At 44.7% G+C, this 17,796-nt stretch overlaps 1 protein-coding gene across 2 annotated transcripts in view; it reads left to right on the top strand.

Moving 5' to 3' along the window:
• The window catches only part of PKP2 (plakophilin 2), a 222,113-nt gene that overhangs the window by 17,061 nt on the left and 187,256 nt on the right, over positions 1–17,796 (top strand). The window contains exon 1 of one of the 2 annotated variants that reach the window (XM_033952693.1): positions 16,287–16,840. The exons of the other annotated variant lie outside the window; for it this stretch is intronic. Coding sequence (XP_033808584.1) covers positions 16,630–16,840 — 211 coding nt within the window. The 5' untranslated portion in view covers positions 16,287–16,629. Of the gene's footprint in view, positions 1–16,286; positions 16,841–17,796 lie in introns of those variants that run through there. 2 annotated transcript variants of the gene reach the window in all.

The following is a 17,796-nucleotide window of genomic DNA, read 5'->3' on the forward strand; positions in this document are numbered from 1 at the left end:
GTGTTGCATCTGCGCATGTGCGGATGCCCCTCCCAATGCAATTTGCTTTTCAAAACCCGGATAAAGTGCCAGGTTTTGAAAAGCCGCCTAGAAAGAGGACATGTCCAGTAAATCAGGACGTCTAGTAACCCTAGTCTAGAATACTAGCATAACCAGGTATATACACGCTTATATACATAGGTATGGGTACTTATACCAGCCATAGAGCATATGTTTCAGACATAAAAGCACAATTTATAGTACTCTAGAGTTACATGTGCTCCACCCAAGTGCGGACTACCGTATATATTCGAATATAAACCGACCTGAATATAAACCGAGGTAACCTTTTTTCCCCCCAAAAAAGAGGAAAAAAGGTTGACTCAAATATAAACTGGGGGTTAATATTCAAGTGCAGTGCCCTGCCCCATCCTGTCCTGCCAGGCTCTGCACCCTGTTCCCCCTCCCTCCCTGCTCTTCCAGGCTCTGCATCTAGCCCCCTTCCTTACTCCCTCGCCTGTCCTGTCACTCTCTGCACCCAGCCCCTCTCCCTCCCTGCCCTGCCAGGATCTACATCCAGCCCCCCTCCCTCACTGCCTCCCCTGTCGGTCTCTGCACCGAGCCCCCCTCCTTCCCTGCCCTGAAGAGTTCTGTACCCTCCCGCTGCCAACTCTCAGAAGTTTTACCTTCTTCTACTGTCCCCTGCATACATTTCGAATCCCTAGTAGTCCAGCGGTGAACCGTGGCAGGAGTGACTTTCCTTTGCTCCTGCCCGTGCAGAGGTTCTAGTTGATTGGTTGCTGCAAATTCTCCCAGTCCCGCAAGAACTCATGGAAGCCAATCAGCTAGCGCCTCTGCACAAGCGCAAGTTCTCATGGAGAACCCGTGACAACCAATCAGCTAGCAGCTCTGCACAGGCAGGAGTGATGGAAGGTTGCTCCTGCCGTGGTTCACTGTTGGACCACCAGGGATTCGAAAGGTATGTGTGGAAGGGGCAAAGGAGGTAAAACCTCTTAGAGTAGGCCAGGACAGGAGGCAGTAAGGATCCTACTTATCTACCACCCCAATAGCCTTTATGGCTGCAGGAGCCACTTATATGCCAGTATAAAAGGATTTTGGGGGTGTATAGGGGAGTGCACATTTTTCAATATCAAGTATTTATAAATTGCACTCAGGCAGGGAGAAACTTTAGTGCCCATGCACTAATTTTGGGCTCCAGTCCCTCCCCCAAATCAGCAGTATATGATTACGCCACTAAATACAAAAATAATTGTGATGCACATATCCCACAGCTAACATATTCCAGTTAATAAATTCAAAATAAAACAATTTTTTATACCTTGTTGTCTGGATGTTTTGTTTTTCCATCATCTTGGTCCCAGTTTCTCTTTCTGCTTTTTGTCTATCTTCAACTAATTCTCTTTCCAGTGTCTGCTGTCCATTTTTTTCTCCTCTCGTTCCATTTCCTTCTTATGCCTGTCCAACGTATTGATTTTTCCTTTTCAGCTTTCCTAACATTTTATTTTATTTTTTACCTCTGTCCACTCAAATCTTGCCTTTTTTCTCACCCTTCTTCTTTTTAAATGTTCAGCTACCTCTCAATTCTCCATCTTCTCTCAGTCCCTAGCTCTTCCATTTCCCATCTCACTCCTTTCTCAGCCTCCTATTCCCTTCTATCTACTCCCCATTACCACATTTCTACCACTCTACTCACTGCTCTCTCACTCATCTTGTCCTCTCCCTTTTGATCTCATTCACATGGTTCACCACTTTCAGAATCCCCCTCCTTCTCTCCACTGGTCAGGCTATAACTCCCTGTCCCTTTCTTTCCATCCACTTTCTTATCCCAGCTCTCTTTCCTCCTGCCCTCCTATGGGTCCATCTCTGCTCCTCTATCCCCATGGTCCAACATTTTGCTCCCTCTCTTTTCTGTTTTTCTTCTTCCCTCCCCCCCTTGACGCTGAACAATGAAATGGAGGGAAATAAAAGAGAGATGCTGCATCTCTCTGCCTTTCATCCACAGGCCTACCATTTCTCCCTCCATCCCCAGATCCAACTTCTCTCCCTTTCTCTTCCCAACTGCCCCCATCCCATCTCTCCTCCTGCCTGCCTGCCTCCCCAGGTCCACCATTTCTCTCTTTCTCTTCCCAACAGTTCTCCCTTCAAGTATCTCTTTCCCTCTTCTTCCACACCACCCCAGGTCCAACTTCTCTCCCTTCAGACCATTGCCCACCATCTCTCTGTCCTCTGTTTCTGGCCCCATAAGCCCCCCCATGCCCAATCTAGCACTTGTTTTAATACCCTCCCCCTCTGTACATTTTTCTTTTAAAGTCCAGGAGGCTCCTCGGCCCAGTATGTTCTCCCCCTTCTCTCCGTGCCCATGCATCTCTACCTCACTTCTCTCCTACCACCATGTCCAATAATTCTCTCTCTCTCTCCCTCCTCTCTCTGCATCTTCCCATGTGCACCATCGCTTTTCCTCTCTCAGACACCCAATTCTCCCTTTCTATTCTCTCCCTCACCTCAGCATCTCTTTCCCTCACTCCCTCCATTATTGCATCCTATGGCTCATGCCCCCTCCCTCTTTCCCTCTGTGTCCTAAGTTTATGCCTGCCCCTCCTTCCTTCCTTCTTTTGTCCTGTTTGTGCTCCCTCCTCTGTCTTGCTGCAGTGTTCGCTCAAAGCCGTGGGCAGCAGCTCCTATGCGCTTCTCGCGGCTGATCTGGAAGCCTTCTCTCTGACGTTGCGACGTCAGAGGGAACGCTTCCGGGTCAGCCGCAAGAGGCACATAGGAGCCACTGCCCGCGGCTTTGAGCGAACACTGCAGCAAGACATTGCTACAGTTTCTTGAATCTTCTAAAGACATAATAGATAAACGGGCAACACTCCTGGTGGCATTCAAGACTGAGTTAGATAAACAGGCTATTTTGAAGCTATACTTTGTGAAAAAGCAAGATCTGTTTTGTGGCCAACAGGTAATAATTTTTCCTGAAGTCTCTACACAGACCCAATTTAAAAGAAGGCAGTTCCTACTGCTAAAGTTGAAGGTTTTAGCAGTTGGAGCGTCCTTCTTTTTAAAATTTTTATGTAAGTGCTTTATTTCATATGGAAATGAGAAATGTGTTTTTTGATCCAGTCCAGTTGAAGATTTTATTAAGGATAAACCTATGCTGAAAGTTTAAGTTTTCATCTTTATTTGTTTAGGAGGTTTCTGTGTGACATAGTAAGTAAACCACAAACTATGTCTGTCCACGATGGTAATGATTAATTATTTTGATTTAATTTTTTGGACTGGGAACTGGCGACCTTTATAATGGGGACTAGGTCACTGATGACTAATTTCTTTATGCCTATTTAGTGTATTTTGTATGCTGAAATGCTGTTGATATTCATGAATATTTGTTATTTAATTGTAATAAATAATGATAAATAAAATAAAAAAACTGGAGGAAAAGTCCATAGTCTGTTATTGAGAAAGACATGGGGGAAGCCACTTCTTGCCCTGGATTGGCAGCATGGAATATTGCTACTCCTTGGGTTTTGGCCAGGTACTAGTGACCTGGATTGGTCACTGTGAGTACGGGTTACTGGGCTTGATGGACCATTGGTCTGACCCAGTATGGCTATTCTTATGTCCTTATGAATCACATGACCAGGTGATTTAAAAACTGCACAGTTAAGTGACCCTTTTCAGTCTGGAGGGGTGGACTCTCTTCCATCTAGTGTCTTGTATGTAAGAATAATTTCCTTCTGATATTGTATGTAACAGTTAATCTTCTTGTCTGTTAATGAAAACTTTGCATTTTTACTGCTGTTGCTTTCACCTAATGCACATGTGTGTCTCTAGGTCTTAAAAATTCTGAGAAACACCTGATGATGCCACAAATTGAGAAACCCTTTGCTTTGCATCCCTGCTCTCAGCTTCCTCCCCTCCTCCTGTCCTTGAATCACATGACCAGGTTTTAAAAGTCCTGAGAAACCCCTGTTGCCTCAAATTGAGAAACCCTTAGCTCTGCCTTCCTCGTTGCTAAACCTGTGAAAAAAACAGATTTAGCGACGATGGCTGACTTTAGTGAATCTAGCCCAAAGTCTGCAATTCCTATGGAGTTCTGAGACTAAAAGTGTAATTCTCAGGGGTGACTTATGCTCACCCAAGGCTGGGCATGGGCACGGTTTTGCCCAGAAGTGGCCTTGGGCAAGCTTAAGCAGCCCTAGGCATCTCCCTAGGACCGTGATAGACGTCTGAAATGTTGGCCTGCAAAATGCTGGCTTCCATTTTAAATAGACGCAACCACTGAGCTGATTGCAGCAAAGAGATTCCCTTGCTGCAATCAGCTGATGGCAACACAATTCTCTTACCTGTGACATGGGTGCCAGTTAGAGAATAGGGGTGGCTCTGTAAAGGATGCCAGTGTGCAATTCTCAGCTGCTGCTTAGGTGGTTGCTGAGACCAGCATCCTACACAGAATCTGCTCCTGATCGAAATTCATGTCCTTTTTTTTATATATAAATTTCAAAAAGTTATTCAAAGCAAAATACTACTTGTACAGTAAAGTGTTACAAAAAGAAGAAGATAAAAAAATTATTCAAATTTTCCCTTATTAAGAAAAAGAAAATAACACTCCAGTCCACCTTATGAGATCCAAAATTAATAAAAAAATGAGAATTAAGAATATCTATAAAGAAAATAAAGTTCAGAGCATTGGGCTCTTATACATTTCAATGAGAGATAATATCAGAAGGGAGCAATCTAAGCTCTTTTGATATATGTCTAGTGGCCAGAAAAGATGTCAAGTGTGAAGGATCAAAAAATACATAAGAACATAAGAAGTTGCCTCCACCGGGATCAGACCAGAGGTCCATCGCACCCAGCGGTCCGCACCCGCGGCGGCCCATCAGGTCCATGACCTGTCAAGTGTTCCCTGCCCTAAAAAAACCTATCCTTACTTCTATCTGTATCCTTCAATCCCCTTTTCCTTCAAGAATTTATCCAAACCTTCTTTGAATCCCTGTAGTGTCTTCTGCCCCACCACAACCTCTGGGAGTGCGTTCCATGTGTCCACCACTCTCTGGGTGAAGAAGAACTTCCTGGCATTGGTTCTAAACCTATCCCCTTTCAGTTTCTCCGAGTGCCCCCCTTGTACTTGTTGTTCCCCACAGTCTGAAGAATCTGTCCCTGTCTACCTTATCTATGCCTTTCAGGATCTTGAAAGTTTGTATCATGTCTCCTCTAAGTCTCCTCTTTTCCAGGGAGAACAGCCCCAGCTGTTCTAGCCTGTCGGCATATGAAAGGTTTTCCATACCTCTTACCATTTTCGTCGCTCTTCTCTGGACCCCCTCAAGCAATGCTATGTCCTTCTTGAGGTACGGCGACCAGTACTGGACACAGTACTCCAGATGCGGGCGCACCATTGCACGGTACAGTGGCATGATGACTTCCTTTGTCCTGGTCGTGATACCCTTCTTGATGATACCCAGCATTCTGTTTGCTTTCTTTGAGGCTGTCGCGCATTGTGCTGATGCTTTCATTGTTGTATCCACCAGCACACCCAGGTCTCTTTCAAGGGTACTTACATCTAGCAATGTTCCCCCCATTGTATAGCTGAACATCGGGTTCTTTTTCCCAACATGCATGACCTTGCATTTCTCTATATTAAAACGCATCTGCCACTTTTTGGCCCACTCTTCCAGCTTCGTTAGGTCCCTTTGCAGGTTTTCACAGTCTTCCGTGGTTCTAACCCTGCTGCAGAGTTTGGTGTCATCTGCAAATTTGATAACCTCACATTTCGTCCCTGTTTCCAGATCGTCTATAAATATATTGAACAGGAGCGGTCCCAACACTGACCCCTGCGGAACTCCGCTCGTGACCCGCTGCCAGTCTGAGTATTGGCCCTTCACGCCAACCCTCTGTTTTCTGCCCGCCAACCAGTGTTTAATCCATCGGTATACATCCCCCTCCACTCCGTGGTTCCACAGCTTCCTAAGCAGCTGTTCGTGGGGTACCTTGTCGAAAGCTTTTTGGAAGTCGAGGTAAATTATGTCTATGGGTTCTCCTTTGTCTATCTGGCTGTTTATTCCCTCAAAGAAATGTAGTAAGTTTGTGAGACAAGACCTTCCCTTGCAGAAGCCATGTTGGCTCTCCCTCAGCTGCCCATTTTTTTCCATGTGCTCACAGATGCTGTCCTTGATAAGTGCTTCCATCATCTTACCCGGAACCGAAGTCAAGCTCACCGGCCTGTAGTTTCCCAGGTCTCCTCTTGATCCTTTCTTAAAGATAGGCGTGACATTTGCTATTTTCCAGTCTTCCGGGATCTCCCCAGTTTTCAATGATAGATTACATATTTGCTGGAGTGTTTCCGCTATTTCCTTTCTCAGTTCTTTTAGTACCCTTGGGTGGATTCCATCCGGGCCCGGTGATTTATCGCTTTTTAATCTATCTATCTGTCGTAGGACGTCCTCATGGCTTACTTCTATTCGCTCCAGCTTTTCATCTAGTACATTTGTCTGATTGATACCTGATAACGCATTTACAAGGAATTTATACCCGTTTAATGTTTTGGGTGACTTTCTCTCTGCTTCTTTGGGGGTAACTGTTGAAGTTTCTGCTGCCTCCACTAAACTGAAGCTGACTGGAGTCAGTGAAGAAGAGTCAGGGGCATTCTCAACTCTCATCACTACTGTTCATTTCCATTGTTATTTGTGCTTGTTTTCTGCAGTCCTATTCCTGGCCCTTCATCATATCAAACAGTTGATTTAGCACTGGGACTAATGTTTGTAGGTTATTTAGGATGTTCTAGAACTTTTGATGTGTTCTCTCCTTACTCCAACATTTATTAAGCAATTCCCTCACTTTCTTCTTTAGATCCACCTCTTTGTTCAGTGAGAGGTACTCATCCTGTGTGATAAGAAACTGAGAGTCAATTCTGTCCAATACTTTATCTACAACTGGTGGCAGGATCTCCATCAACTGCATCTGTAAACTGTGTATTTTCCTAAATTCCATTGTGCTTCTAGTAGCTCCGGTTTGGCCTCGTCACCTGTGGTGTGCGGATCTCATCCGTCTTCAGCAGGATGAGAAACTTCAGCTCCCTCTTCATCACTATCTTCTCAGTCGGGCCAGTGCCCATGGAGAACCCATGGAGCTTTGATTTTGAGTGCTCAGCCTTGATGAAGTGAATATCTTCATGAAAAAGGCAGTTAATATATCCCAATAAATAAAAACTGCTGATTGAGAAATCAGACCATCTCCATTTTCTTAGAGACTTGTTACTTTTTTGGAGCATGAATCCGAGTAGTTGGATTTGTATTTGACTTCACAGATTCTTCAGAAGATTTGCTAAGCTTTTAGCGTATGAAATCTGATGTTTGGTCAAAGCTTTCATCTGTTGCCAAAATTATCTTGGCTACTCCAACCACAGAAACTTCTTCTCAACATACAGTATGTTCTCATTTGATGGTTGGACAATTAAGGATTGGCAGACTCAGTTATATAGAACCATGATGGCAGATAAAGGCCAAATGGCCCATCTAGTCTGCCCATCCGCAGTAACTATTATCTCTTTCTCTCTCAGAGAGATCCCACGTTCCTATCCCAGGCCCTCTTGAATTCAGACACAGACTCTGTTTCCACCACCTCTTCTGGGAGACTATTCCATGCATCTACCACCCTTTCCATAAAAAAGTATTTCCTCAGATTACTCAGGAGCCTAACACCTCTTAACTTTATCCTATGCCCTCTCATTGCAGAGTTTCCTTTCAAATGAAAGAGACTCGACTCATGCACATTTATATTATGTAGATATTTAAACGTCTTTATCATATCTCCCCTCTCCTGCCTTTCCTCCAGATTGAGATCTTTAAGTCTGTCCCCATACGCCTTATCACAAAGACCACACACCATTTTAGTAGCCTTCCTCTGGACTGACTCCATCCTTTTTATATCTTTTTGAAGGTGCGGCCTCCAGAATTGTACACAATATTCTAAATGTGGTCTCACCAGAGTCTTATACAGAGGCATCAATACCTCTTTTTTCCTACTGGCCATACCTCTCTATGCAACCTAGCTTCCTTCTAGCTTTCGTATTCACCTTTTCAACCTGTTTGGCCACCTTAAGATCATCACATACAATCATTACATTACATTACATTACATTAATGACTTCTATTCCGCCTGTACCTTGCAGTTCTAAGCGGATTACAACAAAAAGATAACTGGACATTTCCAGGAATAGGAATACAATTAACGACGTAGGGCCTAATACATCTAAACGATAGCTGGACGTTTTCAGGAAGAGGAATACAGTTAAAGGCGTTAGGTCTAAATCACATGTTGAAGGGAGGATCCTAAGAAGGGGAGAGAGGGGAGAGGAGTGGGGTTAGGAAATTAGAATGTATTTCTTGAATAGTATGGTTTTGATTTCTTTTCGAAAAGCTTTGAGGTCACACCCAAGTCCTGCTATTCTGTTGTGCACATAAGTTCTTCACCCCTAAACTGTACCGTTCCATCTGGTTTTTGCATCCCAAATTCATGACCTTGCATTTCTTAGCGTTAAATTTTAGCTGCCAAATTTCAGACGCAGCATCTTACATACTGCAGTAAGCAGTACAACATCAATACACCCATTGTAAAATTAAACAAGCCAGGCTAGTACAGATCAATCCTACACCGTCAATCCTAACAGAAAACCATGTCTTTTGAACACACAGAACACAGAAAACACCTTTGTCTAATATGGAATATGTCATCACAAACTTTACAAAACTAGTGCGGATTTTAGCCACAGTGGTAACAGCTCTGACGTTCATAGAATTCTGAGCATCAGAGCTGCTACCACCACTAAAAACACTCCATAGTTTTGTAAAAGGGGGGATAAAATAGAAATACATAGACAAAGGTTAAATTGAACCAGCAAGAAGCTGGACTCTGCATACAATGCAACACCACAGAAACAGTGACACATGTCTCCTAAAGCAATAAATAAATAGAAAATTTTTGTTCTACCTTTGTCTTCTCTGGTTTTTGCTTTCCTCATCTTCTCAATCAATTCCTTCCATCCACTGTCTCTCTTCTCTCTGCGTCTTCCATTTGCTCTGTTACTGTGCCTCTCCCTTTCTCCCCCCTTCCAAATTGGTCTGGCACCCATCTTCTTCCCTCTGCTCCCCCCATTGTCTGGCATCTCTGTCTTCTTCCCTGCCAGCGTCTTCTCCCCACTCTCTCTTCCCCATGTCCTTTCAGCATCCTCCCCACTCTGTCTTCCCCATGTGCTTTCAGTGTCCTTCTCCCCCCTCTGTCTTCCCCATGTCCTTTCAGCATCCTTCTCCCCCCCTCTGTCTTCCCCATGTCCTTTCAGCATCCTTCTCCCCCCCTCTGTCTTCCCCATGTCCTTTCAGCATCCTTCTCCCCTCCTCTGTCTTCCCCATGTGCTTTCAGCATCCTTCTCCCCTCCTCTGTTTTCCCCATGTGCTTTCAGCGTCCTTCTCCCCACTCTGTCTTTCCCATGTGCTTTCAGCATCCTTCTCCCCCTTTGTCTTCCCCATGTGCTTTCAACATCCTTCTCCCCCCCTGTCTTCCCCATGTGCTTTCAGCATCCTTCTCCCCCCTCTGTTTTACCCATTTCCCTTCAGTGTCTTTTCCTCTCCACCCCACCTTTCCTCACTTTCTCCTTCCCTGCCCCTTACCTTCGTGGCGCTTTCTCTCCCCGCCCCCCAGACAACAGGCCCGGAACGACAAATGTCCCTGCCCTGTGACGGCGACGTCTAAACTGCCTTCGTACAGCAGCCGGCTGCTGTATGGCTGCCGTAAAGGTCGTCTCAGATGCAACTTCCGGTTACGTCAGAGATGACCTTTACGGCAGCCACATGCAACTCCAGCTGCTGTAAGAAGGTAATTTAGACTCGTGGCCAAGAAGATAAGGGGCAGGGAGGGAGAAAGGGAACTGTTTCAAATTCACCGCTGAATTTTCCAGACCTGGCTGGCTGTGCACCCCCCCTAAGCCTGCACCCAGGGCGGACCACCCCCCTGTCCTCCACCTTGGTACGCTACTGGATTTACTGTTTCTTCGTGGACTGAAAAAATGAACAGATGAATCATTAAGGGAAGTTATAAGGCTTTTTAGATGGGCCGTTTAAGTTAAATGTCCTGCAAGTCGTATTGTCAAATTTTTAGGATGTCTTAAGTTGGACGTTTTAAGAATGCGATAATAATCAAAACATTTGGATATTCAGTAGAACAGGTTTTATATGGTGATCTTAGAAATGTTTAGGAACATGATTTTTGGACATCCTGAGTTGGACTTAGATATCCTATTGAAAATGGCTCTCAAAGGGCTCCTTTTACTAAGGTGCGCTAGCGTTTTTAGCGCGCGCTGCCGATTAGCATGTGCTAACCCCTGCGCTTTGCGTAAAACTAATGCTAGGTCAATGGTGGCATTAGCGTCTAGCGCGTGTGGCAATTTAGTGGTCATTTTGAGAAAATACTTAATTGCAAAGAACAACAATGGATATATTTACTCAATTCAATAACCCCATTGGGGTTAAATAAGGAGATTGAATGGATGATGTTAATCTAAGGTGTTCTCTATAATTGGCTGTTTGGACTCTTAAGAACTAAGGACTCCTTTTACTAAACAGTGTAAGAGCATATTATCGCAGGCTGGTGAGGTACATTCTCTGATGCTCATTGAATTCCTATTAGCATCGGAGCATTTACCTCGCTATCCTGTGGTAAAATGCTCTTACACTGCTTAGTAAAACCCAGCATAAGTGTTTAATCTTGAAAAACACTGCGGCCATTTTGAATTGGATCACAAGAGAGATGTTTTGATCTACTTCCCTGGTATGTACCTCGGTTTTTGAGATGTGCTATTTTTGATGATAGTTTTCTTTAGAATCACTATAATAATATAGGTTTCTTTTATAGAAGACCTCCATGATTCAGCTGATAGTGAAACATGAATTCATGTCGGGAATAATCATCTCCTGAATTTTGATCCACATTAGTTATGAAGAAGTTAAGATAATTTTAACTACATAATCTTTTTTGAAAGTATATTTGAAAAGATATTATAATCACAAAGTTCATTATTGATGACCTAATGAAGAAGTTTGAACCGATTTCTTAAGGATACTTTATATGAGAATTCATCCAGACGGCAATATCTCTGAAGGTCTTTAGTTACCAGTTAAAATGGTTTTGAACATTTTTCAGGTATATATTGTGTTTGTGGAGTGTACTGTATATTATATAAATAGATGGGTATATGAACATATTTAGATATTTTTGGGAGTAGGTGATAGGTGTCTGTTTTGCCTTTATAATCTAGTCTTAAAATAGTCATCTTTATGGACTTCTCACATAGCGGGTCCTGTTATAAAATCAAGCCCTATGTGTATAATGCTGTTATCCACCTAAAATAGTAGATAGTATAGAAAAGTAATCTTCTTTATAAAGGGTCCTTTTACTAAAGTTTAGTGGACACTAATGAATTTAGTGTGCGCTAAATGCGGAGAAACATTTCTAACCATGGGCTTTGTAGCATTTATTACATGCTAAAGGGGAAATTCATCAAGCATTACTAGGGCCTTCACTTGGGCATTATGGCCTTAATGTGCGCTAAGGGAATAATGCACTCAATACTAAGAAGCCCATAGGTATAAAATGGGCTTCTTAGTATTTAGCGTGCATTAGTTCCCTTACTACACATTACGGCAGTGGCGTACCAAGGGGGGGGGGGCGAGGGGGAGCGGTGCGCCCCGGGTGCCAGCCCTAAGGGGGTGTTCCCGGCCTTGCCGTTCAGTCCCCTGCCACCCCCGAAGGACCGCTCGCACCACTGACCTTCCTGCACCATCTGTGAAGCAGCCCGCAGCAGGATCGCGAAGTCAGCGTCAGCGATCCCTGCGCTGCTTCCTGCGCCGCGATCCCGCCCCTTCTCTGACGTCAGAGGAGGGGCGGGACCGTGGCGCAGGAAGCAGCGCAGGGATCGCTGACGCTGACTTCGCGATCCTGCTGCGGCTGCTTCATAGGTGGTGCGGGGAGGCCAGGGGGGCGAGCGGTCCTTCGGGGTGGGTCGGGGCATCAGGCCTTCAGGGTGGGGCGGGCGGGCAGGCAAGCAGGCTTTCAAGGGGGAGGGGGGTGACAGGCAGGCAGGCAGGCCTTCAAGGGGGGACAGGCCTTCGGGGGGGGGTGCAGACCTTCAAGGGGTGCAGGCCTTCAAGGGGGGCAGGCCGGCCTTCAGGGGGGGGGTGCAGGCCTTCGGGGGGGGGGCAGGCTTTTGGGGGGTGCAGACCTTCAAGGGGGTGCAGGCCTACAAGGGGGGGACAGGCCTACAAGGGGGTGGGACAGGCCTTCAAGGGGGGGTGCAGGCCTTCAAGGGGGGTGCAGGCCTTCAAGGGGGGGAAAGGCAGGCAGGCAGGCCTTAAAGGGGGGACAGGCCTACAAGGGGGGGACAGGCCTACAAGGGGGTGGGACAGGCCTTCAAGGGGGGGACAGGCCTTCGGGGGGGGTGCAGACCTTCAAGGGAGTGCAGGCCTTCGGGGGGGTGCAGGCCTTCAAGGGGGGGAAAGGCAGGCAGGCAGGCCTTCAAGGGGGGGACAGGCCTACAAGGGGGGAGAAGCTACAAGGGGGTGGGACAGGACTTCAAGTGGGGGACAGGCCTTCGGGGGGGAGGGTGCAGACCTTCAAGGGAGTGCAGGCCTTCGAGGCGGGGGTGCAGGCCTTCAAGGGGGGACAGGCCTTCAAGGGGGGGAAAGGCAGGCAGGCAGGCCTTCAAAGGGGGACAGGCCTACAAGGGGGGGGAGAAGCTACAAGGGGGTGGGACAGGCCTTCAAGTGGGGGACAGGCCTTCGGGGGGTGCAGGCCTTCGGGGGGTGCAGACCTTCAAGGGGGGGACAGGCAGGCAGGCCTTCAAGGGGGGGACAGGCCTACAAGGGGATGGGACAGGCCTTCAAGGGGGGTGCAGGCCTTCAAGGGGGGACAGGCAGACCTTTAAGGGGGGACAGGCCTTTGGGGGGGACCATGATTTAGAAGTACACGGAGGGAAGGGGGTGTTCAAAGAGACGTGCATATGCCAAACTTTGGGGGGGGGGAAGAAATAATGGGTCTGAAAATAGAGGAGAGGGAGAGAGATGATGGACCATGGAATTTAGGGAGGGAAGGAACAGAAAGGGAGAGAAATTGGACACAAGGGATGGTGTGGAGGAGTGATAGAGATACTGGATAGGAGGGTAATTGGGAAAAGAAAGGGAGAGATGGTGGACTCTGGGGTGGTGGGGAAGGAGGGAGAGATGCCGGATGAAAGGGTAGTTAAGAAAAGGTGGATCTGTGGAGGGAGATGAAAAAAAAGGAAAGATATCAGACTTCCTGGGGAGGGAAGGGAAATGGAAAGGGAGGACAGAGTTGGCAGATGGATGGTTAGCAAGAAGAAAGGAGACCCTGGCAAGCAAGTTATCAGAAGAAAACCAGAGCCTTGGACCAACAAGATTTGAAATATAACCAGACAACAAAAGGTAGAAAAAATAATTTTATTTTCTGTTTTGTGATTATAATATGTCAGATTTGAAATGTGTATCCTGCCAGAGCTGGTGTTGGACTGCAAACGTGAGCTAGGATTTAACAGAGAGAGGAAAAGTCCTTTTTGTTTCTTTATTTTATTTACACCACAGCGCCAGTGTGGTTAGGAGAAGCCAAAGGGGGTGAAAAAGCTATAAAACCCACCAGGAGTTTTGAAAAAAATCACCCAACTGGGCAGGAAAATCGAATTGAAAAACCAATTCAATAGGCTGAATCGAATCAAAATTTTTTTTCCTGAATCTGGCAGCATTAGTTTGCGCTACTGTCTTAGACTTTAGGACCTGGGATTGGGTAGAGATTGCATCCTCAGTACTTTATAATGCAAGTGAAATGAGGATTTGGTCAGACTTTTGAAGGGTCTGCAGAAAAAAAATATTATATAGGCCGGGGACATGAGACAGCAGGAAATGGGAACTTTTCTTCCTTCTATTTTTGTGAATGGAAAGGCTGAGGATGTCAGAGAGTTCAGTTAAAATATGTGCTTTATAAGAAAATATAATAATGTGTTTTATAAAGTTTATAGCATAGCTGGCCTACCCAGTGAGGTGTTCCTAGTGGTGATGGTGGCAGCGTGTCAATGTGTTGAGAGGAAGAGGTGGTCTGGGAAATTCTGCTGAGCAAACTCCGGGCCCATTTCCACCCCCCAGTTAGTCCACTCCACTCAACTGGTTCACACACTGAGTGGGTCTTTGGGTGTTGTGTTGGGATCTCTTCCAGTGGTTTATCAGTATCTCCTTCTGGTCCAAGGAAGGAAACTTTGTTATCCTTAGCATTGACCTACAGAATATGTTTGTAACAGCGCTGCTTGTGTGGCATTAGGCTATGTAGTGATCGAAAGAAAAAAACAGACCTTTGCACATTTTTGCACTATATGGTGGGTGTATGAGGAGATTCACATTTCCTGCACAGCTAAGTCCATGTAAAGTTACCTTGTGCTGTATTTGACATCTAGCAAGATCTCTGTTTGAAAGGAAAGATCTAAACTTAAAAATGAAGTGACCAGAAGCAGATAGTGTAGCTGGTTTTAAGAAAGATTTGGACAAATTCCTGGAGGAAAAGTCCATAATCTGTTATTAAGACATGGGGGAAGTGTCTGCTTGCCCTGGATCGGTAGCATGGAATGTTGCTACTCTTTGGGTTTTGACCAGGTATTAGTGTCCTGGATTGGCTACCATGAGAATGGGCTACTGGGCATGATGGACCATTGGTCTGACCCAGTTAGGCTATTCTTATGTTATGTTCTCATCTGTAGGGGCCTTTGTTTTCACTTCTTATTTTAATGTATTTTTTTTCTGGGAACTTATCAGTGTTTTTTATAATGGGAACAAAAATGGAAGAGAATTAATGTGTGTGGGATGAGGGGGTAACTAATTTCTTCAGCTAAATAATTCAATCCACTTCAAACAGACATAGGAGAACTCACGCACCATTCACACACCCTCCAACCAAAAACGTCAAAAGAAAAAAACTGTTCGACAACCTCCTAGCCATTCGAGCTGCAACACTCGACCCCCAACTCTACAACCAATTGACATCGACCACAGACTGCAAAACCTTCAAAAAGAAATAAAAACCCTTCTATTCAAAAAACACATAAAACTGAACTAACACAAACATAACTGTCCTAAGCATCACCTGCAACTACTCCATATGTACTTCTGATGTCATGACAATTCAGACATAATTTATGTTATGTTATGTTTGGAATATAAGAAAATTTTCACTGCCTGTTTCTATTCTGACCATTTATTCTGTTTCATGGTCATTACAAAAAATATTTTTTTACATAGGGGGGGGAGTGTCAAAAAATGATGGGCCCCGGGTGCCACATACCCTAGGTACGCCACTGCATTACAGGCTCCTTTTACGAAGGTGAGCTAGGGGCTAAACGCGCAGAATAGCTCACACTACATTGCCGCAGGCGGTAGATTTTCGACTCGCCAATCCGGTGCATGCGATAAAACCGCTAGTGCACCTTCGTAAAAGGAGCCCTAAGGCTCTATCACTTGAACTCCATTCCATTAGCGTGCATTAATGTTAGTAAAAGAGCCCCTAATTAAATAACATAAATACATTTAATCAGTAGTTGAAAAGAGAGTGGATATAAACATAACCCCCCCTTTCTGGCTTAAAAGGTGAATAATTAAAAAAAAAAAAAAAAAAGCATAAGGGAGTAAATATTCAGCTGGTGGCAGTGAGTGTTTTGCTGATTACTGTTAACAATAGTAGTGGTAGTACATTTCTTGATTATTAAACTCCTACGTTGTTAGTAAGACACCGGATCAGACACCTTTTTGTTTTTTTGGTTTGTTTTTTGTTTCCAAAACATCTTTTACAATCCATTAAACAATAAAGAAAATGGAAGTCATTCTTAACATCATTCAAAATCATTTTCAGTTGTGTTATGGCCAGCATAAAAATGGCAGCTATTCTACATGAGCTGTGCACAATATTTTATCTGCAGGTTGTTTGATTCTTGCTAGTGTGCCATAAAAATGGAGTCGTGGCAGGCTTAGCTATGCAGTTTTTAAAAGCTAACCAAACAGTAGGCTTCAAAGCTGCCAACCACACCCACCTAGTAAACAAGCACCTAGTAGAATTAATCACTTTTTGCCAGTTTTCACTTTTAGCTCTTTTCTGAGCAGTAAAAGAGTGAATTTTTTTTTTTTTTTAAAATCAGGTGAGCTACACAATGGCCTGTCGGCTTCCGCTTCTTCCCCGAGTCAGTTATAAATAAAGGTGAAGCCTGTGTGAAATGACTCCACCCAGCGCGTGCCTTTCCCTTCCCAGGATTGGCGTTTCCACGCTCTACAGCACACACCAGGGCTCTGCTCTCAGCTGCCTGTCCGGTCTCCTGGCAATGGTGACATTTTGAACTCCAGCTCTCAGAAATTTGTGGAATTTGTCTCCCGCTTTGGGATCTCGTTCTCTGAAGGCAGGCAGGCGGAGGAAAGTTATTTGTTAGGAATGGAAGCCTGAAGCAGCTGGATTTTGAGCAGATTATTCCTGTCACATACTCTACACCAGCACAGTGTGCAGAGAGACACACAGCAGGTTTCAGTCTAGGGAATCGATAGACAGATAATGGCAACTCTCGGCTCTTCCAATAATCCTGGCTACATCAAGACGGTCCTAGGCCAGCAGGATTTCAGGGTTTCGGACAATACAACTTTGGCTCTTCCCTCCGAGGGAAAGCTGATGTTATCCAGGAGGCATGACCAAGACAAAACTCTCCGCATTAAACAACAGATCGAGCTAACCCTTGCCAAGAAAAATAAAGCGCACCTGGCAAATGGTGAGTTACCTCCTGATAAACTTTTCTACTGGCTTTAATAATTGTTAAATGTTAATTTAATTAAGTAATCGTGTTGTTACAGTGCACTTCTGCACTTTTTGATAGACTTCAAAGTAGAGAAGAAAAGAAACCCAAGCAATCTTCAGCCCTTTAAATTCACTGATTATAATAACAGTGCTATTAGAACAGTAAGTGGAAGTGGCATGTAGCTTATTGCTTATTTCTGACTGAAAAATACAAGCTATAATATATTTCCACAGCAATATTGTTTATAGGACACCAGTAAAGAAGGTAATTGACAGTGACAATCAAATGAGGAAATCGGGGAGGTTAAGTAACTTGCTCAAGGGCAGGCAAAGCAAGGTCAGTTTTCAAAAGGTTTAGGGTTCCTTTTACCAAGGTGCACTAGCGTTTTTAGCGTGCGCTAAACCCACGCTACGCTTCTAGAACTAACGCCAGCTCAAAGCTGGCGTTAAGGTCTTGTGCGCAAGGCAATTTAGTGTGCGCTATTCCGTGCATTAAGGCCCTTAATCTTCTCCTTTCATGAGTTAATTTATATCTCTTATAACTACAGTACTTAGATTATCAAGAACAACAATGACTCTCTGTTAACCGGAACTCAATTGACCAGAACTCTCAAGCAACCAGAGAAAAAAAATCTAAGAGATACTGAAATAATTTCAATAAAAATGAAAATAAAATCTGAGTACACCCACGCTTTGCCTACCACATGTCCGGTAGTTTGTCTGGAACAGTTTATGGTATTGCATAGTATGGGGTATAGAATTAGTTAGGCCTATTTTTAATAGTAACTCTCAAGCAACCAGAAACTACATTTATCCAACATCTATCAATCCCCATGGGTACCAGTTAACTGAGAGTCTACTGAATTTACTTAATTCAGGAGGTGACGTTAATCTAAGCTGTTTCCAAAATTTTTCTTCCCTCTGCCCTGC

The sequence above is a fragment of the Geotrypetes seraphini genome, chromosome 7, assembly GCF_902459505.1.
Source record: "Geotrypetes seraphini chromosome 7, aGeoSer1.1, whole genome shotgun sequence".
Lineage (NCBI taxonomy): Eukaryota > Metazoa > Chordata > Amphibia > Gymnophiona > Dermophiidae > Geotrypetes > Geotrypetes seraphini.